At 36.9% G+C, this 26,550-nt stretch overlaps 1 protein-coding gene across 1 annotated transcript in view; it reads right to left on the bottom strand.

Annotated features, from left to right (window-relative positions):
• The window catches only part of Bmt2 (base methyltransferase of 25S rRNA 2 homolog), a 48,834-nt gene that overhangs the window by 9,846 nt on the left and 12,438 nt on the right, over positions 1–26,550 (bottom strand). The window contains exons 2-3 of the mRNA XM_051151919.1: positions 21,801–21,942; positions 5,172–5,342 (exon numbers count right to left, since the gene is read on the bottom strand). Coding sequence (XP_051007876.1) covers positions 5,172–5,342; positions 21,801–21,942 — 313 coding nt within the window. The remainder of the gene's footprint in view (positions 1–5,171; positions 5,343–21,800; positions 21,943–26,550) is intronic.

Here is a 26,550-nt window from a genome sequence, read left to right as displayed (position 1 = left end):
TAGCAATTTGTTATTTCAAAAGAAAACACTAAAGAATCCATTTCTTCAATTATCTTTGTATAGTTTTGTATAAAGTCTCCTTAGCTTTATATTTACATTAGATCAAGTTAAATTGTATTCCAGTTACCAAAGTAAAAATAATTTGGTTTTGGTACTAAATCTAAATGGTGATGGGGACATAGTTCACAGAATTTTATATTTAAAAAATATTATAATCTGAGATTGACTTCAAACTCTTACCAAGAAGGCACATTTATTTTATACATTCCTACAACCAGTATTTATTTCAGTGGAAAATACTGTGTAGTCATGATTCCTCTTAAGTATAGTACATAGCAGAAGTTTGGTTCATGCTTCTAGCCTCACAATGATTTCCCAACTGAACTGTTACCGAAACAATATTTGAATCTGTATCATCATTACATTTAGTCTCAACAACCAATAGTTTGAATCATTATCAGAAAGGTCAGAACTTTGGGATTTTTTATATTTCTTCTGATTTCTAAAAGGGAGCTTGAAGAGTACATAGTATTGGTCTTCTAAATGTATCTATTCTTTGATTTTCATGCACTCATACAATATATTCTGATCATATCCTCCCTCCTTCTACCTTCTCTCAGACCCTCATGTTTGCCTCACAACCTCATTTGCTCTTTTTCTCGTATAGTTTAATTATAGCCCACTGAGTACAGTTATTGTTGCTAGTATGTGCTCAGGCATAGGGCCATGTATTGGGGCATAGACAACCTAAGACAGGTCATGCCTCTCAAGACCACTGACTCTCCACAGCTCTCAGGTAGGGTGGAGCCTTGTGAGTCCTTCTCCCCACCCATGCTGGAATGCTGACTAGCTCGATTTTTGTACAGATCTTACATAGACAGCCACAGATGCTGAGTTCATGAGTACAATAATCCTGTCACATCCACAAAAAAAAAAAAAAGGAATCACATCAGTCCTTGATCTCTGTCTTATAATCTTCCATGGTGGTCCCCAAGCCCTGTGGGTAGGGAGTAATCTAAGAAAAGTCTCATTTGGAGCTCAGCTCTCCACAGTGACTTATTATCTGTGTTTTGCCCAGTTTCAAATCTGTCGATCACCACCCACTTTACTAAGAAGCTCCTCTGATGACGGGTGTGACGGCTTGTGAGTGTCAACACAAACTGTAGTCATATGGGAAAAAAATCCTAACTGAGAAAACCTCTCCTTCAAATCTGTCAGTAGGAAAGCCCCAGGACATTTTCTCGTAAGTCTTAACATTCAAGAGCTCACATACATTGTGTAGCACTTAAGATCCTAACATTTAAGTGCGTAAATGAAATAAACATGTAATTCTTAAAAAAAAAAAAAAAAGGAACTCATTCCACACAAAGCTGTTTACAAGTCAAAACAGTATTCTCATTTTCATTCTCTCTCTCTCTCCTTCTCCTTCTCTTCTTCTTCTCCCCCCCCCCCCCCTCTCTCTCTCTGCCCTCTTGGGGGAGGGGAAGAGGACAGGGTTTGTCTATGTCACCCTGGCAGTCCTGGAACTTGCTCTGGAGAACAAGCTGGCCTCAAACCCAGAGATCAGCACTACAAACATGCTCCAAACCATGTTTGGTTTGCTTTGGTTTTGATTTTTCAAGACAAGGTTTATGTAGCCTTGGCTGTCCTGGACTCACTTTGTGACCACGCTGCCCTCAAACTCACAGAGATCCACCTGCCTCCGCCTCCCTGAGTGATGGGATTACAGGTGGGTACCTGCACCTGCCTCAAAACAGTACTCTTGTTGAGCAAGCACAAAGAATATATTAGTAATGAGTATCTTCTCTTATACTGAGCATTAACTAGTAACTGCTTCTTTGAAAAGATTTCTAAGATCAAACCCAAGCTCTTAAGAACAGTCTTGTAACCAGTTAGCTGTTTTTGTTAAGTAAAGTGGTATCACTAATGCCATGTTTCTGCCATAACAGGCACTTAAAACTCCACAGAACATATTTTAATATTTTACTTCCCTAATTTTGTATAATTTTTAATATGATAAATTTACTTCTTATGATCATTAACACAAGGAGCTGCCAATATATTCTAGTGTCAATAAAGGAAAAAAATAAAAAATATGAAAACACTTAATACTGGTAAGTTTGGGTAAACAGGCATCTACTGAATTTAATTTACCAGTCATGTGCAAGAACCTAGAGCCATCTACAGTGATCCTATGTAACAGTCATAGCCTGTCTTTTCTCACATATACTTTATTTAGGAACAGACAATCATATAGGAACATGTGTTTTCCTTAATATCTAACAGATTTGGATCATTATACTGAGGTATACACAATGGTCCAATTTTTAAGAAGAATACTATGCAAAAATGATTGTTTTATTGGCACAGAAAGAATTTATAAAATTATTTATGGGATACAGTCTTTACTGCATAAAAACTAATGCCTGCAGAAAGCCTGGAAAGGACTTTCCTTAAAATGTAACCAGGGATATTAGCTGGCACAGTGGCACACGCCTGTAATCCCAGCACTGGCGGAGGCATGCAGATTGCTGCAGGGTTCAAGGCAGCCTGGTCTATAAAGCGAGTCCAGGACAGCTGAGGCTACACAGAGAAACCCTGTCTTGGAAACAAAGAAACAAACAAGTAACCAGGGTTGAGGGAACATTGCCCTTTTCTTTCTTCATTCATGTCTTCATTGTGTTGGTAGTCAGGAAGGTCTGCAGTAATGATTTTCTTTCTTCATTCATGTCTTCATTGTGTTGGTAGTCAGGAAGGTCTGCAGTAATGATTTTCTTTCTTCATTCATGTCTTCATTGTGTTGGTAGTCAGGAAGGTCTGCAGTAATGATTTTTTTTCTTCATTCATGTCTTCATTGTGTTGGTAGTCAGGAAGGTCTGCAGTAATGATTTTCTTTCTTCATTCATGTCTTCATTGTGTTGGTAGTCAGGAAGGTCTGCAGTAATGATTTTTGATATGCTACTACTACAATAAGGACACAGGACAAGGTAAACAGTATTGGTGTGTGGGATGAGTGAGGATGGCCCCCACAGGCTTGAATGTTTAATGTTTGGGTCTCAGTTCTGACAGCTTTTAGATGAAAAAACACCTAGATAGAACCGTAGGCAGTCACTCTAAATGCTTAAAGTTATATAAATGTAAATTTTGACCTTTAACAATCATATTTAGAAACTTTCCTCTAAATCAGAACACATCTGACTATGGCAAAGGCTGACTGTGATGGGTAATGTTGACTGTCCATTGACAGGGTCTAGAATCTCTTAGAGAACAAGCCCCTGATGGGTCTAAAGGGGATTATGGAAATTAGGTTTGCCTCTGGCATGCCTCTGAGGGACTGATTATCTAGATGAGATAACCTGAGGTGGGAAGGCCCATTGTAACTGTGGGCTGCACCAGTGCACAGCTGTGCTCTGGACTGAAGAAAAACAAGAAAGCTAGTGAAGTGCACTAGCATCCATCCCCCTCTGCTTCCGATGTGGATGCAGCAACACCAGCTGCCTAGAGCTCCTGCTGGCCTGTTTCCCCTAATTAAGATGGTTTGTACCCTTGAATTGAGAGTCAAAGTAAATCCTTAAGTTATTTTGGTCAGGTATTTCATCACAACCATGAGACAAGTAACTAAATACATCAACAACTCTATTCTTCAAGAAATAACTATAACATTGGACAAAGTCATGAAAAACACCTATTCTAGGAGGCTTAAAGGAGAGGCGAGCAGGTTCAAGTACGTCTGTCATGAAAACAAGCGGAATGTGGGCAAGAGCACTGAGGGCCTGTGCTATATTCTTCATGGAGCCGTTCTCCTTTCTGCCATATCTGCTTCATCAAGGGAAAACCTTAGATTCTTCCCGGTCAGAGCTGGCTTTGAACCTGAAGCAATGTCAGTGCTGGAGGTGGCTGAATCGCTTGGCGGTGGGGTGGAAAACTGTAGCGAGCATTCTCAGTCAACAAGGTACACTTGATTGGGACAAACAGGGACAGTCAGCAGGTGTGCTAGGCTCAGTTGCTATGCTCATCTTGATCTAGCCCCAGACTAGAAGATAAACTAGAAATTTAACAGCAAAGTCCTGGCAATGAAGTAGACATAGAGGAAACAGACAAGCCCCCCACAAGACATGGCCATAGAGGGACTGCCAAAAAATAAAGGGTGAGGCTGGCCTGCATACTGTTTACATTTCAAATGTCCTCCTCTATCAACTCACATGTGGACAAGCAGAATGTTTTCGCAATCATGGCTTTGAATTTTTTTTCTGTAAAATCTAGCATTTACACTCACTCACTATTCTATTTACTGCTTTTTAGCTGAGTATGGACCACACTTTTATATTTTTCTTGGCATATTTTACATTGTTCTGTTGACAGTTGGACATTGCTCATAATATAGTACAAAACTTGTCATTTTGTGTTTTTTCTAAGAAGGAAGGCAAGGAATAGGGTCCTTCTTTCTTTTTTCTTTTCTCGATATAATTGATCTTTGTGTTCTGTGGCCTGTGTATACTAATGTCTGTTGCCTCTTTTTTTAGTTGATTATTTTAGTTTTCTGGGTTTGTAGATGTATTTGCCCAGCTGAGTGATTAAACAAGAATGTTTCTACAACTTTCAAACAATTAATAAAATACTATATGACACAAAGTTTATTCTGACACAATGATATGTACATAGTTTAAATACTAATGATTAACTGCATTATAATTCTCATGAACTTTCAAGGTTTATATCTATACGCATAAAGCATAAAAGTATATATGTTTTAGCAGCAGGCACATTTTCAATTCAACAATGACATGTTCATATTTTTTATTATCAGTAATTTCTTAATGGTTAACTACTTTAAACTCTTTAATTGGCTTTCATTGTTTTGATTCTGTATATTTTTGTAATAATTATAACAGTTAATAAATGATCTTTTAAAAATTTCTCATTAAGAACAAAATATGCTGTAGAAACACTATCTTCATATATTTCTTAAAGCTGCATGATAAGTTTTATAGCTAGCAATATTATAAATTTGTAATTCTCAAACTTACATACACCAGAGGAGAAAGGGAATAGCCTGAAAGTAAGGATAACCTTTTACACTATTTTACACTACGTAAACCATTCTACTGCACTACTCACATTACCACAGGTCCTGGGAGAACGGCTGACTGGAAAACATAAAGGATACTTACTCAGTTATAAATTCAGGGCTTGTAAAGCTGAGGTTTGTTAAACGACCTTCAAGTTTAGCAGACTCATGCACGTTTAAGGCTGGAGTGGTCTTAGTGGAGAGTACAGCTCTTTTTTCATCTTTTTCAAGTGCTCTTCTCTTCCCACCATTTTGGAAATACTCCCTGCAGACACTAAAATATCAAAATATTTTAAAACATTAGATATGATGAGAAAAAAATGAATAAAAAACAACAAAAAAGAAATCGCCTTTCATTATTCAAGGTGTGAAACTATCAAATTAGAAGGTCCTACTTTAAAACATCAAATATCACAGTGATTGTTAATTTGACTAAAACTTGAATTAACTAAAACCCAAGTGGCTGGATATACCTGTGAGGGATCTTTCTTGATTGGATCATTTGAGGTGGGAAGAACCACCTTAAATCAGGGGGCAGCCTATGAAGGACATGGAAGAAGGAAGCACTTGGCTCTTTGCCTGCTTGCCCTCACTCTCCCTGGCTCATTCCTTCATTGGTACTAGAGCCTACCTCTTCAGGATCTGACATATACTGAGGACTAACTAGCCAAGGCATCCAGCCTCATGGACTGAACAACAACTGCATTCTTGGACTTCTGTTGGTAGACTGCTATTGTTGGACTAGATAGAACACAGACTGCAAGCCACTCTAATAAGTAAATATTTATTTATGTATGTATTCATTTATTTGAAGATGGTAGATAGATAGATTCATTTTATTCTGTTCTTTTAGAGAACTGTGATTAATACAAGCACATTATAGTTTCAAAAACCATTATTATAAAAAAAATGAGCCACTCTTGCTAGGTAAGTTGCTTTTCCTTTTGCCACCAATTTCACCATCCATTTGCCCTCTGTACACTCACAAAGCCTAGCAACAAGTGACCCCCCTGACCCCTTTTCTTCAGCTACCCTGGCTGACTAGATAAGTAGTTCCTTCTTATCTCATCATACACGTTATCTGTTGTCATTTCCACACGTGCAGTTCTAGCTCTAGATCCACGGGCTTTGAAACTGCTTTGTTCATGAGCCATCTCTGACTGATAAGATGGTCTTCAGCCATCTCAGCCTTCTCTCTACCCACTGCCATAGCTCCAGAATTATGGTATAGGAGTAATCTTTGCCAGGTCCAGCTAAAACAGCTCATCGTCAGTTCTACCTTGCCTAGCTTTAGTCACACAGCTCCTGCAGTAGCACAATCGAAGGCTGGGCCCATTCTCATGCCAGACACAAACTAAAGAGAAAGTTCATACGCCCAGGTCAAATCTCAAAATCTAAAACAACATGGCCAAGGTAACGTGACTCATATCAAGCTCACAGGTTCTATAGACCTTCTCTCTAATGAGAACTACCTACATGAACCCCAAAACAGAATTTAGAATAATTATAAATTTTATCAAAACATTCAAGTAATTTAAAAAACAATAAGCAAATACTTCATTAAACTCTAAGAGGATAACAATAATCACTGCAGTGATGCCTAAGATAACACAAATAGAGGGCTAAATGATGCAATGATGAAGATAATTCAGGATTTGAGAACAGAATTCCGTAAAAAGATAGGAATGTTGAAGACAACACAAGCTGATGAAGATGGAATTGAAAACTCAATATTCCAACTAGAAAATTCAGGGGAAGCCTTAAAAGTAGAAAGAATTAAGCATCAGACAGAATATCAGGGCACAAAGATAAAGTAGAGGATCAAGATAGGCAAACATTTTCATGTGAGACATGAAAAGGCTAAATCTTTTCAGTTTTAAAAACGGGTGAGGGTAAAACATCCTAGGTTAATGGTACAGCCCAGATCATCAAGAAGCCCACAGAAGAAACTGTCCCCAACTAAGGATATACACACCCCTAGAGATATAAGAAGCACACAGAACAACAGATAGAGTAGATCAAAACAACCCACAGTACATCATAGTTTAAAAACTAAACATACAGAACAAAGAAAAAAATTGCAAAGTTAACCAAAAAAATCACATATAAAGGGAAAAAAAATCAGAGTAACATTTGATTTCTCAATGGGAACTCAGAAAGCCTTCTGAAGCAACGTATTCAAAGTTCTAAGAGACCATGACTGTCAACCTAGACTACCTTAACCAGTGAAACTTTTTGCCACAGTTGAAGGAAAAAGAAGACTTTCCATTACCCAAACAGCCTAAAAAGAATTCATATCCAACTACAGCAATAAAAACACTAAGCAGAATACGGGAAGCAATACTTCAAATAGAGGAAGAATAACCACAGCCAAGAGACTCTAGCAAGGAAACAAATGAAGCTGTAATGAATGAAATACAAAACGCAACTAAGAACACAACTAGCAATCAACAACAGAAAAATGATTGCAATCTACACAAACCTTTCAATAATAACTACATATCAATCATATCTGTTCTCAGTGGTCAATCTGACTACAGCTGGAATCAACTAAAACCCAAGGGGGTGGGTACACCTGTGAGGGAGTTTTCTTAATTAAACCATTTGAAGTGGAAAGACCCACTTTTAAAAGACACCCTGTGTTCATGGATTGGTAGAATTAATATTGTGAAAATGGCCATCGTACCAAAAGCAACTTATAGATTCAATGCAATCCCAATCAAACTACCTATAACATCCTTTACAGAAATGGAAAAACAAACAAATTTAAGATTCATATAAAACCAGAAAAGACTATAGATAACCAAAGCAATCCTGAACAAAAACAATGAAACTGGAAGAATCATCATCCTAGATTACAGAGGCAGAGTAATAAAAACAGTATAGTACTGGCACAGAAACCAACATGTAACAAGACAGAAAACCCAAACAGAGGACACATAATTACAGCCATCTGGTAGTTGACAGAGAGGCCAAAACCCACATACTGGAGAAAAGACGGCATCTTCAACAAATGGTTAGTGCTGGGAAAACTGGATGTCCACATGTGAAGAATAAAATTAGAACTGTATCTATCACCCTGCACAAAAGTTAGCTTCAAGTGGATCAAAAACTTCAATTTGAAACATGAAATGCTAAAATTGCTAGGAAAAAAAAAAGGGAGTACCTTAAAAAATATAGTTGTAGGAGAAGACTTTCTGAATAGAATTCTATGTGCCCAGGATTAAGGTCAACAGGAACTTAGGAGGTTAAAAAGCTTCTATATAGCTAATAAAACTATCAATCAATTGAAGAGGAAACCCACAAAATTGTGAGGCTCTTTGAAAACTGTCTGAAAAAGGATTAATATTATAATATACAAAGTACTAAAAAAAAGTCGAGAAAACAAAATGATTCAATTAAAAAATGGGCTAGGGATCTAAAGAGCGTTCTCAATAGAACAATGACTATACCAATACCAATAGACATGCTAACACAGAAGAAGGGAGTTTAAGGGAGTCCCACCTAGACTAAGAACTACAGGAAACTATTGACTTCTGAGAAAGGCATATTAGCCTCCCCCAGTGCTGAACACAGCTATTGATTAATCAATATGAAGTGGTCAGCCCTGACCATGTATATACACATACAACAAAAAGATTCAGCAGGCTATCAACTTAAGAGGAGGGCGTATGGGAGAAGTTGGAGGAAGGGGATGGGAGGGCTAAAGGGAAGAAAGAAAAATAATATATTTAGTTAAAATTTGAATAAAAATAAAATAAAAATGTCAAATAGAGGTAAGTTTGAGATCAATGTAACTTTATAAATGACAAAATTATGTAATATAGAATACTAATAAATTATGTTTAACACAGGAAAATTTTTTCATTATAGATGCATCAGTACATATATATGTGTGTAGCGTATTGTATTTACATATGTATATATACACACACACTCATATATATTAATGAGTTTTAACTAGGGCATATACACTTCCAATAACGCTTAGGTAACCACTACTTAGAGACAGCATACAGAAAAAACATTGTCAGAGGTTACACTGAGCCTGTTTCCCTGCTGTACACAGATAACACAAGAGTTGTTTTGGAGGGCCCTCTTGATTTAAGACAACAAAGCCAGTAAGCTTTCAAAATATTAAAATCATGTTCCTTCTTATTTGCCATGAGAACAAATAAAAATTTAGTTCAGGAAAAACGATGTTGGAAAACTAAGTTCTTTTTTTTTTTCTTTTGTTTTCTTTTTCTTTCACAGAACTATTAGTACAGAACAGCTTTGTGGTCTCAAAAGGCATGGGTATTTCTCCCTACAAGTAAGCAATTACTTCTGCAGCAGATACCAGTTCAACTTGAACACAATTTTGAAGTGGAGAGTGTCAGATCTCCAACTCTCTTTCATTCCCTCTGTCCACGTGGATGGCAGTCACATGGCCAGGTCACGTTACCCACCCTCGCAGCTGAATGAGCACTGCTGGCAACTCCCTCCCATGCTTGAGTGGCTCAAGTAATCAAGGAGACACTTGTTTTACTGATTTTATAACAGGTATCACATGGATACAAATTAAGAGAGAGAGAGAGACAGGAAGATGTGTATGGAAAGGATAAGAATGCTTCCTGTCTCTGTAGAAACTCTCTGTACTCAGTCCTTATACAAATAAAGATTTCCTTGCCTAGTCATGACTGAACCCTGTAAAAATGTGGTTAGACAAAAAGGGTATGAGCCAATGCTAACCCTGTGTTGAAACAGAGCAAGGCCTGCATTCTTCTTGCTCTCATTATGAAATGTTATTCCGTCTAGAGCAAAAGGCAGGACCCTTCCAGAATGAGGAAGGTCTTCCCGCCTACTGAACAATTCAATACACAAGACCAGTATTATAAGTGATTTTTTTTTTTAAAGAATATTCCTATAAACAACCATTTCTATTTGTTTCAATTTGGTTAGCATCAAAGTTCAGGGTTGTAAAGGTGAACCATTTAAAATCCACATAATTATATTCATTTCAATTTGCTATGCTGCATCTAAACTGATGGCTAGCATAGACTGGTCAGTGAATGTCTTGGTACTTAGAGTGTTCCTAAAATAGCAATGGAATGAATACAGGACACCATACCTAAGGATGTAACAGTACAACGTAAGTACCAGAGGATCTAAGTAAAACTAGCAAGTGTGTGTGTGTGTGTGTGTGTGTGTGTGTGTAAATATATGAATAGCAACTAGTAAAAATTTTGTGCTTATAATTTGTCAAGACATATACTTCAAAAATTCATATTTATTAGTTATTTAAAGTGGATGAAGTATGAACAACTTTTTTTTTATTAATTTATTCTTGTTACATCTCAATGTTTATCCCATCCCTTGTATCCTCCCATTCCCCCCCCCCATTTTCCCATTATTCCCCTCCCCTATGACTGTTCCTGAGGGGGATTACATCCCCCTATATATTCTCATAGGGTATCAAGTCTCTTCTTGTCTACTTGCTGTCCTTCCTCTGAGTGCCACCAGGTCTCCCCCTCCAGGGGACATGGTCAAATGTGAGGCACCAGAGTATGTGAGAAAGTCGTATCACACTCTCCAATCAACTGTGGAGAATATTCTGACCATTGGCTAGATCTAGGAAGGGGTTTAAAGTTTACCTCCTGTATTGTCCTTGGCTGGTGCCTTAGTTTGAGCGGGACCCCTGGGCCCAAATCTGCCTATCATATTGTTCTACTTGTAGATTTCTAGGACCCTCTGTATCTTTTAGATTCTTAAACCACTTACTATTGTTGTTATTAGTAGTAGTATTAAATTTCCTACCATGAAATGAAAATTAACTATTTTTCTCCACAGACTGCTTGATGATAGTCAAAACATACATGGTAAAATAAAAAATTTTTAAATAATTTGTTTATAGCTGATATTGTTCCTGCTTTCAGGAGGGGGAAGGTTAATGTTAATTGTCAACCTGATAGATTTTAGAATCATTTGAATGATGGCTGCTTGGGGTATTATGTAAAGGTAACTTTTATTCTCCCGATTCAAGTATTGTCTTGGAGGCTTACTGCTTGTCTGCTAACCTAGACCTAATCCTGGAAGCTTCCAGCCTCCATACAATCTAATCTAGGCCTGGAATGTTTTCAGCCTCTGAGACTTGCTGTTGCATAAGCTCACCTTTTCTCATTATTTCTGAGCTCTGGCTGGTTCATCTCAGCTGTTCTGGCTCAAACTCCTCTCCTAGCTCGCTGATTCAATCTCACTTCTCTCAGTTTCTCACTGAATTGCTTTGCTTGGCCTCAAACTAACTCTAGCAATCTGTTCTAATCTTCTGGCTCCTTCTCATTCTCTGCTCAACTGCTTTCACCTGTGTCTAGCTTGTTCTCTTCAGCCTGTCTCTATGAAACTCTCCTGGCAAAAACTGCTTCTGAATTCACTGAACTAAACTGCCTCAAACTCAACTCCCTGATTCAACTGAACAGCACTCTGAAAGCCTCAACACGCCTGGACCTAAGTTTTTCTTTACTTGAAAATTGCCTGTGCCAGGCTGGCTTTGAACACAGAGATCTGCTTGCCTCTGTCTCCTGGGGTTAAATGTGTGTCTGTATTCCAGGTGGATCACAGACCTAGAAGGTCTTTGGATATGATCTCTTGTCAGAGCAGCAAAGTTCTGAATTAAAATTCCTCTACAGTATTATTTAATGATGATGACTGATGTAGGACACATCTTGTCAGTAGGCAGGACTGTGCCCCAGGCACGAGAGCCTGGGCTACATAAGTAGGGAAACAAGTTAACCACTACAGGAAGCAGTCATTGCCCATTATTTTTAAAATGTGGATGAGATATAACCAACTGCTTCTAGTTCCTGTTGCATTGACTTGCACACTATAATGGACTGTACCTAGAACTAAGAGCCAGAGGAAGCCCTTTCTTCTGTAAATTGCTTTAGTCAGATTATTTTATCAAAGTAACCAGAAAAGAAACTAAGACAGAAATTTACACTGAAGTGAGCTTGTGGCCATGATAAATCTATTTTGCCCTTAGACCACTGGAGCTGTTTTCTAACTGGAAAGTGGAAGAGTTTGAACTCTAGATTAGAAAAGCCAAAACATTATCTATGTGTCTCCTTATAAGATAGGTATTTAATAAATATGCAATTAATTATGAATAAGTTTCAGCTTCTAAATAGAATTAGAATGAAAGGCCAAAGCTGTGTAATGGGTGAGCAAGATGACTCAGCTATTATCTTGTGATCTCTCCTCTCTATACAACAGTAAGTTAATGGCATCGTACATAATAGGAACTAAAAGAAACGAAAGCTAAACTGAGAAGTGAGCCATATTCCTTGTCTTTGTCTCTTTTTCTGTTGCTGTGATAAAATACTCTTGACTACAGCAATTTAAGGAAGAAAGGGTTTATTCTGTGGCACAGTTCATCATAGTTGTGAAGTCAAAGCAGCAGGAGCCTGACACAGCTGCTCACATTATATTCATACTCAAGAAATACACACCAGAGCTGCCAAGATTGCTCAGGAGATAAAGAGAAGTCGACCAGATCAAGTGAACTGGAGGGGAAGAAATAAACTTAAAATATTAATATGATACTGTGACTATCTGGAGCACCCAAGAGAATCAATTGTAAACTAACACAAATATTACTAAAATTATGTTAAATATATATCACAAAGATGCGAAGTATCCAGAAACCTGTTCATACAAATATATACACTAGCCTGTTAGAATATAATGAAAGGAAAAGTTTATACTTATAATAGCAGCAAAACAATAAAATGCCCAGAAATAAAACAAGATGTATATGACTACTATATAGAAAGTCTTGAAATGCTGACTAAAAAGTAGAATAAATCAACCTAATTTTTTTCTCATGCGCAAGATGACTAGGCATCACTTTCTACAATTCATAATTTCATATTAAACAATTAGAAAAATAAGTAAACCAATTGATTCTAAAGTACATGTGGGGGGGGGGGAAAACAAATAATTAAGAAAAATTAAGGAGGAAAACCACAAGAGTGTTACTTCATAACAAACATCAGCTAAGCTCCAAACAGATGAAATATGTAAAGATAAGAAAAATGAAATTATAAAAGTACTAGAAGAAAATAAGTGAATAATGAACAGGAATTCATATTGTCTTCAATTCACAAAATTTTTTCTAAATATACTTTAGTTGCAACAGTAAGAAAGAACATTTATAACGTATAGTATGACATTTAAATACACTGACCCTCTGTATGACAGACTTACAGCTCCACATTAAGATGTTTAAGAATGACACAGATATGGGATGCTGATTATGTAGTCATATCCAAAGAGCCACAATCTCAAAACCCAGGAAAAGTCAGTTTAAACTGATCGTGAAGGCAGGAAAAAGCTGCTGCTCTTTGAAAATAGGCAGAAGAAATTTTCTAGTCATTATATAAGGGAATTATTCCATTTAGACTTTGAACTGGTTGGAGGAGACCAAAAGCAATCTGTTTTACTTATCTAACAATTAAAAAACAAAGACATTAGGATATATCAGACTTCATAATGGTATGAGTCAGTTCTTTCTAACCAATCTATTACTATATAGTCAAACATAAATGTATGTATATGTTGTGTGTGCATACATGCATATTGCTTCTATCTCTCTGGAAACATCTCACATAATACCAAATGGAATGACCTCCACAATTACGCAAAAAGGGGCAGAAAACAATATATAGCATGTTACCACCTACAGTTAAGAAAGAGTAGATATTGGAGGGCAAATCAGTGTGGTAGTTTATCAAAAAATGAATACATCTACTACCATATGAAAGGACTGTATTTCCTACTACATGCTCACAATAACTAGTAAACACCTAGGTGTCCAAAAACTAATGACTAAAAACACGTGATACCTCTATACAGTGGAAATTTTATTCAGCTGTAAAGAAAATGAAATGATGAAACTTTCAGGCAAATAGATGTAGCTAAATAACATTTCACTAAATACAATAACCCAGGTCCAGAGAGACAATGTTCTATGTTCTCACTCATAATGTGGATATCTGCATCAAATGTAAAGCACAGGCGATATTAATGGGAACGGGGAATGTGAAGGGAAGTATAAGTGGAGAGAGGGGTAGGAGTTGAGGAGTGAGCAGGGAAAGAAATAACTAACACTAAGGATGTTTCAAAAAGCCATACAAAACCGACTATTTTATATGCATCATATACGTACATACATACATATGTATATGTGTGCATATACATATATATGAGTTTAATGGAGTTACCCTGCACAGGAGAGTCCTCCCAGAAACCAGAGTGCCAAATAAAAAGTCTAGTGCGGTGTGTGAGACACTTCCCTTGAAATGCTGGAGAGTGCTGGCCCAGATATTCCACAAACAACAGAGACTATTATTGCCACTGCTTTGACTGAGTACTAGAATTTGAGAGTAAGATCCTACTGCTGAAGACACCACAGACGTTGGTCACAAGGCAGGTAAATCAAATTGCTACTGACCCAGAAGATTCCTCCATTCCAGCTGACTTTCATAGCACTGGAAATTGCTATGTAGGCTGCTGGGGGTGAAAGTCATCACCACTGTGCACTACAGTAAGTGGCCTGGCAAGATATGCCATGAGTGTAGTACTGGCACAAAAATTGTGAGGATAACCAGTTACCTTCTAACTAAAAGATTTAAAGATTGTTCTGCATGAAGAAATATATACCTGGTACTGTAAATCTGGCCAAGAATCCATATTTGGGGAGCACAAAAGCCACAAGTGTGAACTTACTATTGTAATTCTGCTAAATGAACAGTATCAAACTACTGATGGACAGTACATAGTTTCCTAACTATTGCTATGAGAAACACCATGACCCACAGTAACTTGGGGAGGAGTTGTTTATTTTAGCTTACATGTCCCAGTCAGCCAATCATGAAGGAAGTCAAGGCAGGAACTAAAGACAGGAATTTGGAAACAGGAACTGAAGCAGAGGCTATTAAGGCATGGTGTTTACTGGCCTGCTCTCTGCTTGCTCAATTGGCTTTCTTTATAACCTAGAACCATCTGCCTAGGGGTGGGCCTTCCCACACCAATCACTAATCAGGAAAATGCCCCAAAGGCTTACGTACAGGCCAAGTGGATGGAGGCATTATCTCAATGATGTATGTATGTGTCCACATTTTCATGATCCAGTCTCCAATTGATAGCTATCTGGGCTGTTTCTATTTCCTGACTATTGTGAAGAGAAGAGCAATAAACATGGATGAGTAGCATCTCTGTAGCAGATACAGTCCTTTCTTTATATGCTAAAGAGTGACATAGCAAGGCCTTGTGGCAGATCCAGTTTTAGCTTCTTGAGGAATCTCCACACTGATTTCCACAGTGCCTGTGCCGGTCTGCACTTCCACCAGCAGTTGAGTAAATATTCCTTTTTTCTACAATCTCTAAGTCACCTACTTTATTTGGACTGTTGTTTTTGTTTGTGTTGTTTTCTTATCTTAATCTGACTAGGGTAAAACATTGAAAAAAAAAAAAAAACTAGGTCGGAGTAGGGTAACACGTTAAATAATCCAATTAAAAAATAAGTCATGGAAAGTTCCCAAGCATACAATGCTGAGAAACTTATTTAAAGGAGGTTAAACATCCATATGATGTGTTCTCCCATCATTGAAATGCAAATTAACACTTTGAGATCTAAAACCTTTTTGAGAATATTATACCTCAGCACTACACATGTACATCATATCTACTCTGCACTCTCCCCACTCCACCTCCCCCCATGTTCTCCTCCTCTCTCTCTTAATTTCATGGCCTTCTTCAATTAGTACTATTGGGGGGGGGGGTGTAATCCAGAACAAAATGTATAAGAGAGGTTGTAGTGTCATTATAGGTTTCTTTTGAAATATGTATAATTTACTTCTCTATTAATTTTAAAAGAGCCATATATTTTACACATACATACATGTATGCATACATATATGAAGTGGGTGAGACTAGTAAGAATATGAGAACATGGATACAGTGGATCCATCTGTTTTTCTCAAGTGGGCTTTGATATGTGGCATTCTCACAGGGGCATTTGTACCTTCCACTTGCATGTCGGCCTCACATTCAGTCTCCTTTCTTTTTTCTTGAATTTTTTTTTTACCTCAAGAGGCACTATATCTTTATGTGTTCAGAAAGAGACCAGAAAGCAGTTTTAGGTCAAATTGCTTTAAAAGAAAGAAAGAAACAAAGGAAGAAAGAAAGGAAGGAAGAAAGAAGACTTGAATTTAACGGCTGTTTCTGAGAACAATAGTTAAGTACAAATTGTAGATTAAAAAAAGAAAAGAAAAGAAAGATTGAGCCTACTACAATGACACATGCTTTTACATGACTCACACTTAGGAGGCAGGAGCAAGAGACTTATGAGTTTGAGACATACGTGGACTATAAACTGCGATCTTGACCCAGAACAAAACATATGTGTAAGAGAAGTCTTTATTTGAACATAAAGCCTTCAAAAACATTACATTTTCAGTTATATATTAATTTAATTTAAATTATATTTAATTTCTCTCCCTCCTGATAATTATAAAAGATCAATATTACTTTCAAAGTTAATATGGACTTCAAAGACTGTTAGGCAAAATTCTGCCTTCATTTATATTCAAAACTTTATACAAATTTGATATGTGAAATAGGACTATTTTATTTACTCTCCTAAGATTTTATTAGCCATTCAGTTGGACTAATTCAGTGTTAGATTTCTTTTGTAAAAATACTTACAATTCAATGTAATATAAAATAACCAAACACAAAAAAATGTACAATGTAAAGGTACAGGTATAATCTCAAGCAGGTCACAAAAAGGGTTGTCTTCTAATGTGCAAAAAATATCTAGTTCATGAATTCAGGTTTTTTCTTACTGTCTCCAGAACAACCTTACATTTTTGTGGTAGTTTTAATTAGAATAGGCCCATAGGCTCATACATGTGAATGCTGCTCCACTGTTGGAGTTAGGCGGTAAAGCCGTCTTGGAGGAAGCATGTCACGGGGGTGGTTTGGCCTTGTAGGTTTCCAAAGCCTATGTCATTGCCATCTAGCTCACTCAGGGTCAAGCGCACGCTAGCTGTCTCAGATTTTGCCTCGTTGTCTGCTTCATGCAGTGCCTGCCTGGCTGCCGCCGCCATGCTCTTAACCATGGTAGTGATGGACTAACACTCCGGAACCCCAAGCCCACGCTCAATGCTTTCTTCTGTAGTTTGCTGTGGTTGTGGGCTTCTCGGGGCAGCAGAAAAGTTTGTCCTAATGCTGTTAGATCTTGGTGGCTTTATTCTTTTTACATTCCTACTTTGTTTTTTGTTAACACTGAGGTTTGGCCAAAATGTGAATTCTGTAGAAAACCTCATGGAGCTTATTTGTGATTGTTGCTTGAAAGTGGCTAACTGCACTGTTCAAATATTCTGGATATCTTCACTGATTTTCCTTTTTTGGTATCTTATTTTATCAACTACTGAGAAATGCTATACAATTTTTTCAGATTTCTAAAAATTGCTTGACAATTTTCTCTATTTTTGCCTATATATGTTTGTAATCATTGCAGTAAGGCTTTGTCTGCTTGTTTTAACATATAGTTTATCTGCCGGTCTTTTTTTGTTTGTTTGTTTACAGGCCATTTTCTTCTGCTTCACTGTGATATGTGGTAGTTTCATAAATACTGCCATTGTGCTTAAAAGACACTGTTATAAATAGTTTCCCTAGAAAGAAGATAACTTTTTTTCCCATCTAATACAGGAGGTGGGATGAAAGAATGAATACATGGATCCATCAGTAGCAATTAGTCTGGGATGGAGCTAAATTGCCTCTTTAGAAAGCATCAGTTCCCATTTGATTCCGGCTGCTTTGAGCAAGAGTGAGTGTCTCTGTGTGCAGAGGGACAGCTCTTGGAGGAAAGAGCACAGAGATCCTTCTCTCCTCTTCCAGTCAATCCCCAGCCTCTCGTGCTGCTGCCGTCCAGCATCAGGAAGAAGATATGAGGAAATGCATCTGTAGTTTGTGTTTTTAGAGAGTCCAACCTGTCCAGTGGTAGCCATTGCTTAAAAGAAAGCTCTGCCACTTCAAGGTGCCGCTGCTCTGGTAAGCCTGACTCTTCCTACTCAGAAACATGGCAGCAAATGCTCCCACCAGCCATGCTCCCTTATTTAGGAAAGGATGAGTCTTCGCTGTTTCCTCGTTCCTTTAAGCTACTGCATCTTTTCTCCTCTAGACTTAAACAAATAAACAAAACACACACACCACTTTTAGATTATATTGTACCTTTCTGTGATTACAGAAGTCTAAAACTGTTGTAATTATCTGTACCCTAATCTTAAACCAGCTTTGCTACTTGGTGTATTCAGGATTTGTATGATTGTTTTTCCTCTTGGTGCCTTTTAGTCATGTTTTCAATCTTATTTATTGATTTATTTCTTATAAATTGAAAGTTGGTTCCAAAGGGTTATTGCAACTCAAATATTTCCACACACACAAAAAAATCTTTCTAGATGAAACTGCACTGTATCTTATGAGTAGGATCTTGAACCTCTATGGTAAATGCTAGCAGTTGGCTGAGGGAGTGCCTCTAGATCCTACAAATATGGATGTACATGTTCTCTTTGTAGTTACATAATAATGTAAGGAATGATGTTTTTACTTTCCAATTAATTCAGTCTCTGACAGCTTTTGAGCCAAACGTCACATTTACAGTTGCAAAGTAAGATTTTTTAAAGACATATCAATCTTTAGTACTATTTCCTGCCATTGTTTTGTAAATAAGCATTTTCCTTTACAAACAAGAACATAATTATCTCGAAAACAGCTGCTGAACAACTTCACAATAAATAATTTCTAGGCAGTAGACATTTAGACAAGTATAATAGCAACTTTTTTCACTGGTTTTTGTTGTTGTTTTGTTTTTCAAGACAGGGTTTCCCTGTGTAGCCTTGGCTGTCTTGGACTTGCTTTGTAGGACAGGCTAGCCTTGAACGCAGAGATCTTCCTGCCTCTGTCTCCCACAGTGCAGGGATTACAGGTGTGCGCCATCATGCCCAGCTGTGCCATGAGGTTTTGAAAATGTTTTAGTAATATTACTGTACTCTCATGTTTATTAATTCCGTTTTCAGTCATTTTTGTTGTTGTTGTTGGCTTTTTTTCTTCATTGGGTTCTCATATAATTCCATCTAGCCAATGAGAATCAAAGTTTGCTTTTATGTTCTCACATTGCTTTTCAGCAATTTACTTCTATCCAGTACAAAATAAGTCTTTACTTTCCTTACCTAAGACCTGCAATCTAACTTTTCAGAGTCCTGTTTTCTTTCACTGAAAGGTAAAATTTGAAAGTAACATTAAGATGGGCAGCTAGAAGCCTTTCATGTTATATCATTTTTGTGAAGAGAACTAGAAACACATGAGAGAAGGGAGCAGTAGGAGAGAGAGAACATTCTTAATCCCAAATGTTCTGAAGTCCAGTATTATTTGAGCACTGATAACACCACAAATGGAAAATTCTGCACATTCATTCATGACCAAAATAGCAAAAGCACTCTACACACTGGAGACAAGACAGGGGAATAATAGGTTTGATAAATTGTGTAGTCAATGGGTACATCAGCATGAAAGTATTAAAAACAAATCAAAACTAAGGCAGGCACAGTGGTGTATGCATGCAATCCCAGAACTCAGAGAGGCAGAGGCAGGTGAATCTCTGAGTTTGCGGCCAGCCTGGTCTACAAAGTGAGTCCAGGACAGCCAAGGCTACACAGAGAAACCCTGTCTCTAAAAACAAAACAAAACAAAAAAAGAAAAAATAAGTAAATAAGAGAAAGAAAGAAAGGAAAGGAAAGGAAAAAAAACTAAACTAAAAATGGAATTGTCATATGAACCAGCTACACCCCTCTTTGGTATGTACTCGAAGTTACATAATACAAAGATATTTGTGTATTCATATTTGTTGCTGTACTATTCACAGTAGCCAAGAAACAGAACTTCTGGGGATACCTACCAATAGGCAAGTGAATAAAGAAGACGTGGTACACATATACAAAGAAAAAATCATGGTATTTGCAGGAAAATGGAGCGGACTGGAAATTATTCTGTTAAGTGAAATAAACCAGATTAGAAACACAAATAGCAAATGTTTTCCTCAAGTGCACAATCTTGATTTAAAATTAAAAGTGTGTGTGTGTAACTCTCTTTTGTTGTTGTTTATGAGGGATGTCTTTTTATTTCATTGTATGGTTTTGGCATATTTTGTGTCCTATTAGTTTTGTTTGTTTATTTTGATCTTCATTGTATTTTTGAGAGAGAGAGAGAGAGAGAGAGAGAGAGAGAGAGAGAGAGAGAGAGAGATACAGAACATGATATCTGGAGCATAGGAAAGTGGGAAAGATCTGGGAGTAGTTGAGGAAAGAAAAAAAATAATCAAAATATTTTTTTTTAATAAAAAAGGAAAGAAAACAATATAATACATAATAAATAATGGAGCACCATTAACCTTCAACAAAGGAAGGATTAAAACAGGGTAGAAATCATATACTTGTTGTGGCTAAATTGATTAAAATGTTTTTTCATAAGAATGAATTACATTGTTCCTAATAAAAACAAATGTTTTAAAAGAACAAAGAATGCAATTTTAAAAATATTATTAATGCAATCTTTGAATTAATTGGGCTGGGGCTGGGTGGATGAGGAGGTGGGCAAAATACGGAACAGCTGTGGGTAGGAGAAACTATAATCAGAATATACTGTAAAAAACAACCTAGTTTTAACAAGAGACAAAAATGTTAATGGGGTGGAGGCTAGAGAGAGAGATGGCTGCAGTGCAGTTAAGTCTGTTCTTCTAGAGCACCTGAGCTCAGTTTCTACTACCCGTGTACGTCAGAGTGCCTACAACTACTTAGAAATTTCGCTTCAATAGACCCAGCACCCTCTTCTGGGTTCTTCAGGCCTGCACGTGCATGCACACACACACACACACACACACACACACACACACACACACACACACGCACACACGCACACACATGCACCGCACACATATGCACATATACATACAAATAATAACTTTAAGAAAACTGAATATACAAAGGAAAAATCTAAATGAAAAAAGAGTAAGAGGGAAGCTACCACAAATTTATACAAAACAAAACAGTGCTTTACTTCTGGGACTTCATTTTAAAATTCAACCAACATATAAAGAGCTTCTAATTCAATCACATTGATAGCATTCATAGCACTAGAACTTTACTTTCTGATTTCAACATTGGAAACTGTATTATGAGAAAACACCCAAAGTCAACATAAATGCTGATATAACCCAAAATCACACATCAGAAACTGAGGATTTTGAAATTGTTAACATGCTTTTAAGTTTACTCAGTTTTGACGTGAGTCCAAAATTTATTATCTAAAGAAGTATTTCTATTATAGGTGAGTCAAATATCCTTGTACTTTAAATATATTGTGTACAGAATTTGCCGTCTTTACACAAAGGAATTAAAGTTATACTTTGTAAACAATTTGGACAAAATCAAGAATGTTAGAGAAAATCATTTCCATTAAGAAAAGAGAACTGAAATAAACCTAGACCAAGAGAGACACAAAGAAAAAGAAGATCATAAAGAGAGCTGTAAATCACTTGAAATATGTGCACTTCCCACCGTGGTATAAAAACTACACATTATATTACATTTAAGTTTAAGAACTGGAAACCAACAGTGCCAGTTTGTAAAACACTCACCTACAACACCATTCAATGCGACCTTCACCTTCACAAGTTTTTGCCCAGTGATTATCTGCCAAATTTTTCATTGCAACAGCATATTCACAAAGTGTTTCCGCATCTTCACAGTGTTCTCGCCAGATCTTATCAAAATCTCCCACTGTATGCAAAGAAAAGATTAACTGAGTTAACTTTATTTAAAAACATATGAGAGCTAATTTTAGAAAAATAAAAGTAGTTTATAAAGTAAGTATACAAAATTCATGAATTAAAACTTAATTAAGTTTTGTTGTTTGTTTGTTTGTTTGTTTTTTGAAGTGGGGTTTCTCAGTGTAACAGCTCTGGCTGTCCTAGAACTTGCTCTATAGACCAAGCTGGCCTTGAACTCACAAAGATCCTCCTGGCTCTGCCTCCCAAGTGCTGGGATTAAAGGCTTGTGCCACCACCACCCAGCAACTTAATGAAATTTTAAGCACTGTTTTACAACAATCACATTTATTCTTTTAAATAGACTTGTAAAATTGAACATCACTAATTGCATGTATGCATGTGCATGTACACAGAGATATACATATAAGAGCCATTAAATCATAAAGCAAATCAATGTTGGTAGGGTATAACCATGGCTGGACATTCAAGCATTCATTATCATTGCTTTATACAACCTTGGAAAAGAAAGAAGAACACAAACACCTGTCTTTTTTATGTAGTCTAGGTGTTTTGCATCTTTAAAAATTCTAAACCCCTACCCCACCCCGATTCCTGTGCTTGGAACAAAGCATGCTGCAGCCTCTCCAACATTTTGAGCTTGTGTTAATGTTCTGAATAGAAAGTATAAGCAAGTGAGTAGAGGGACATGCTTCATTTGATAAAATGTCTGCTTTGCAAGCACAAGGACTTGAAATTTCATTGGCAGAAGCCACAGGAACAACCCTGGTGTGCTAGTCAAAGATTGTAATCTAAGGGCTGCGGACGGGGTGAGGGTGGGGGTTCGGACAGGTGGTCCTTTCTGCCTTACTGATCATGGTTGGCAAGCCAACCTGGTCCAGTTGGTCAGTTCCAGGGTAGGAATAGACCTCAACTCCAAAACCAAAAACACAGAGTGGATAGCACTGGAGGAAGGACACTCAAGGCTGCCCTCTATGATCCACATATGGCCAGGCACATACACAAACACACACACACACGTTACTATCCAACTATTACTTTTTAGTTTTAAAATCAGTCATCATCACATTTAAGATGAAATTTCAAATATCACTATGAAGACTGATAATGGTTGAAAAATTATTTGGCTAAATGAATTTTATTAGCACAACAGGGTAAAGAACTAAAATGATCTGAGTGCCTTCCTTTGCCGTCTTTACGCAAAGTAATTGAATTCTTGTGCACCATGTCTAAATCTAGGTATTTATGTAGTAACAGAATAAGCATACACAAGAAATAGCCAACTGTGGAGTTAATTATATTAAAACTCTTTTTCCAAGCAAGATTGTTTCTTTTTTTCTGTAACAGAAAAGGAATGAAAATAGTTCAAATTTAACAATCAACACATTTATTTAAATTTGGAAAACAGCCAAATAGTTCTCTTTATTGACTATTTTAGTTTCACAGACTAGTAAGTACTGACTTGAAAGCCTATTTATTACCCCTTTAGTTTTGCCTATGTCCGTGAAGGCAAGTAAAGTACAAACACACACACACACACACACACACACACACACACACACACACATTGTTCAGTTAAATGATTATGGTATTAATCATTCATATACTGAACACTGATTTTAATTTTAAGGTAAATAAGAGTTTGCCTAAGGATAAGAGGGTGTTACTCCCTTAATGCACTAATATTTTCAATAGTCACTAATATTTGTGATGGGACTGGGCTCTCAATTTGCTATACAACAAGTTAATGTAATTTTCCTCCTAAAAAGCAAACAATAGTTTTCTAAATTCTCAACAATTTCTTTCTTAGCAACATCTATCAGATGCAGTGACTTATTAAGACTATAGACAGAATAAAGGCCTACAAAGGAGTGATCTGATTAGTGATCCTTTCACACACCTAAGAGGACTCAACACTACTGTTCTTGAATCAGACTTTTACTATATGATTCAATAAGGTATAGTATAGTTTTTTAAAGGTGTTTTATTATTTGAGCTCTACATCTTAGACTTTAGAAGGCTCATTGAACTTGTTTTACTACCCTATGTAACACATAAATTATACAGAAATACTTGAATTACATGTGTTTATAAATCTGAGTCAGTTAAATAATTCTATTATCAAATGTATTTCTAAGAACTTGTATGCACTGAAAGTGGATTTCATTCCTATAAGGCTTGATTTAGACTCTACAATTATAGGTAAAATGTAAAGATTTGAATACTTGTGCTTTATTTGGAAGATAGTCTTAAACCACAGCAGTTAAGCTTATGGGAAAGAAAAACACAAAACAAAACAACAAGAAAAAACAAAGTGGGAGAAAAAGCTGGCACACAGTACAGCGGTAGGTTAGTGCGACTGCTGGTGAGGACACCTCATCCGCAGTACTAGATTTAAAGGGCATCTAAAGTGCAGGAAGCTTGAGCACTAATTATCCTATTTCCCATTAACTGGGGAATGTTAAAAACCTTGGACTCTACTATGCACTTACAGGGACACATCTACCAAGAGTAGAAATGTAACAGAAAAACAGTACACAGACAAAGATGGTGACTGAGCTCAGCATTTGTCCATTACAGCTGAGAACAACATGTGGTTATGAGGCACCACTGCCCTCTAATAAAACTTTTTAGTGTCCTTACCATGTCATTTTAGATTCTGAAACTTGATTTACTCCATAATTAACTATGAGCTAAAAGATACAAAGACAATTGTAGCTATAGAGAAACCAAATTCCCTACAGCTTTTTAGAACACCTGTGTATTTCTTCATTCAACAAAATTGTCTTTAAATAGTGCTTTTCATGTAGTTTTGAGGTTCACTGTCTGCTTATCTGACGTTTTAAAGGACTTGTTTGTTTGTCTCTGTATTTAGCTGACATCTATGGCAAACAATTTAATATTTTAATATTAGTAGTGTTTACAGACTCTCTCAAGTGTGCTCACAGTGAAAGCTAATATGTGACTGGTAAGCACAGTCACGTATTAAGCTACACTTAATTATATACTTGAGAATAATGAAATTTTGCATTTTTTTTCTTAAACCATATTTGCTAAAAATGATTTTTTTTTTTGAAAAATATGCCACATGTGTGCAGGTAGGTGCCCACGGAGGCCAAGAGAAGGAGGTGTCAGAGCAACTGAGCTGGAGTTTATAGGCCCTTGTGAGCCACCTTAAGTAAGGTCAAGACCCAAATACGGACTCTCTGAAGAGCAGGAACTTATCTTTATTGCTGAGCCATCTCTCCAGCCCCAGGGAGAAAAGTACTGTTAAATGCTACATGAAATAATGATGTTCACAAACAAGAGTTAGACAGAGGAGAGTGCGAAACAGATAAATGTGCATGAAGCTGTAACAAACAAACGTGAACCTAAAATATTCTCTATGTCCCTTATAATGTAGCCTGAATCCCAACTTTTAGTTCAAGTCCTAATCCAACATACACTTATCTTATTCTTAATGGTTAAAAAAAAAATGGAAAAAATAGTTTATATACAATTATGAGAAAAATGTCACTTTTGGATATATCCCTGAAACCTTATTAAAGGCACTATTTTAAATAAAGAGAAAATTTTTTTCATAGTATTCTGCTTTTATAGTATGCAAAATATTGAATTTAACTAATACTTAAGTATAATACAATGTGTGTTCTGAAAGCACCCCCCATTAGAAAAAAGTTATCAAATGCCCAGTATGTATATTTAAATTTCTTCTGCATACCCAAACTGTTACCACAAAACATGTATTAAAAGTCGATTGTAAGGATTTTGGGCAGTTACTTGTTTATTCGGTTAAGTACAACTGTAACTTCTATTTTATTTAAAAGAACAATACAGTCTGCTTCCTGGCTTCCACTGAGATTTAAGCAAGCTCCTGAATGTTCCCCCACCACGAACTCTGCCAGGCTTCACCTACCTGTAACTGTGAGATAAAATATAAATCTACACTCAAAGATTACAGTAACATGGGGGCTGCAAATGGCTCAATGGACACACTTGCTTCTCAGTGCCCATTCAAAAGAAAGGCTCAGGCGTGGCTGCCTATAACCCAATGCTAGTGTTTGGTAAACAGGAGGGTTCTGAACGCTCACTGGCCAGCTAGTCTAGACAATCAGCGAGCTCAAGGATCAGAGAGCTGGGCTTTTAAAAAACACAGTGGAAATTTAATCTCAGGACTCAGGGAGGCAGAGGCAGGCAGACCACTGTGAGTTCCAGGCCAGCCTGGCCTACAAAGCAAGTCCAGGACAGCCGAGCCTACACAGAGAAACCTGGTCTTGGAAAAAAACAATTACAGTGGAAAGCACTAAGGAAGACATCTACCTTAATCCTTAGCCTCCACATGGGTACACTTGAGGTGTACACCTGCTTGTATATATGCACACACATGCATTCAACATGTACAAAATAAATGATAATACTTTCGTTATCAAAAGACAAATCAGAAACTATAATTTCTTAAGATCTGCTCAAGACTATTGTTCACTATAGTATAACAAATGTTTAAGTATTCAGGCTCAAAGCTGTCAGTGAGCTAATTAAATCATTAAGATTTAATTCAATATAATGACATTTGTGAATGACTCAAAACCACCATGATTAA

The sequence above is a fragment of the Acomys russatus genome, chromosome 10 (assembly GCF_903995435.1).
Source record: "Acomys russatus chromosome 10, mAcoRus1.1, whole genome shotgun sequence".
NCBI lineage: Eukaryota > Metazoa > Chordata > Mammalia > Rodentia > Muridae > Acomys > Acomys russatus.
The sequence above is the reverse complement of the archived record's forward strand: the minus strand, read 5'-3'. Positions and strand labels throughout refer to the sequence as shown.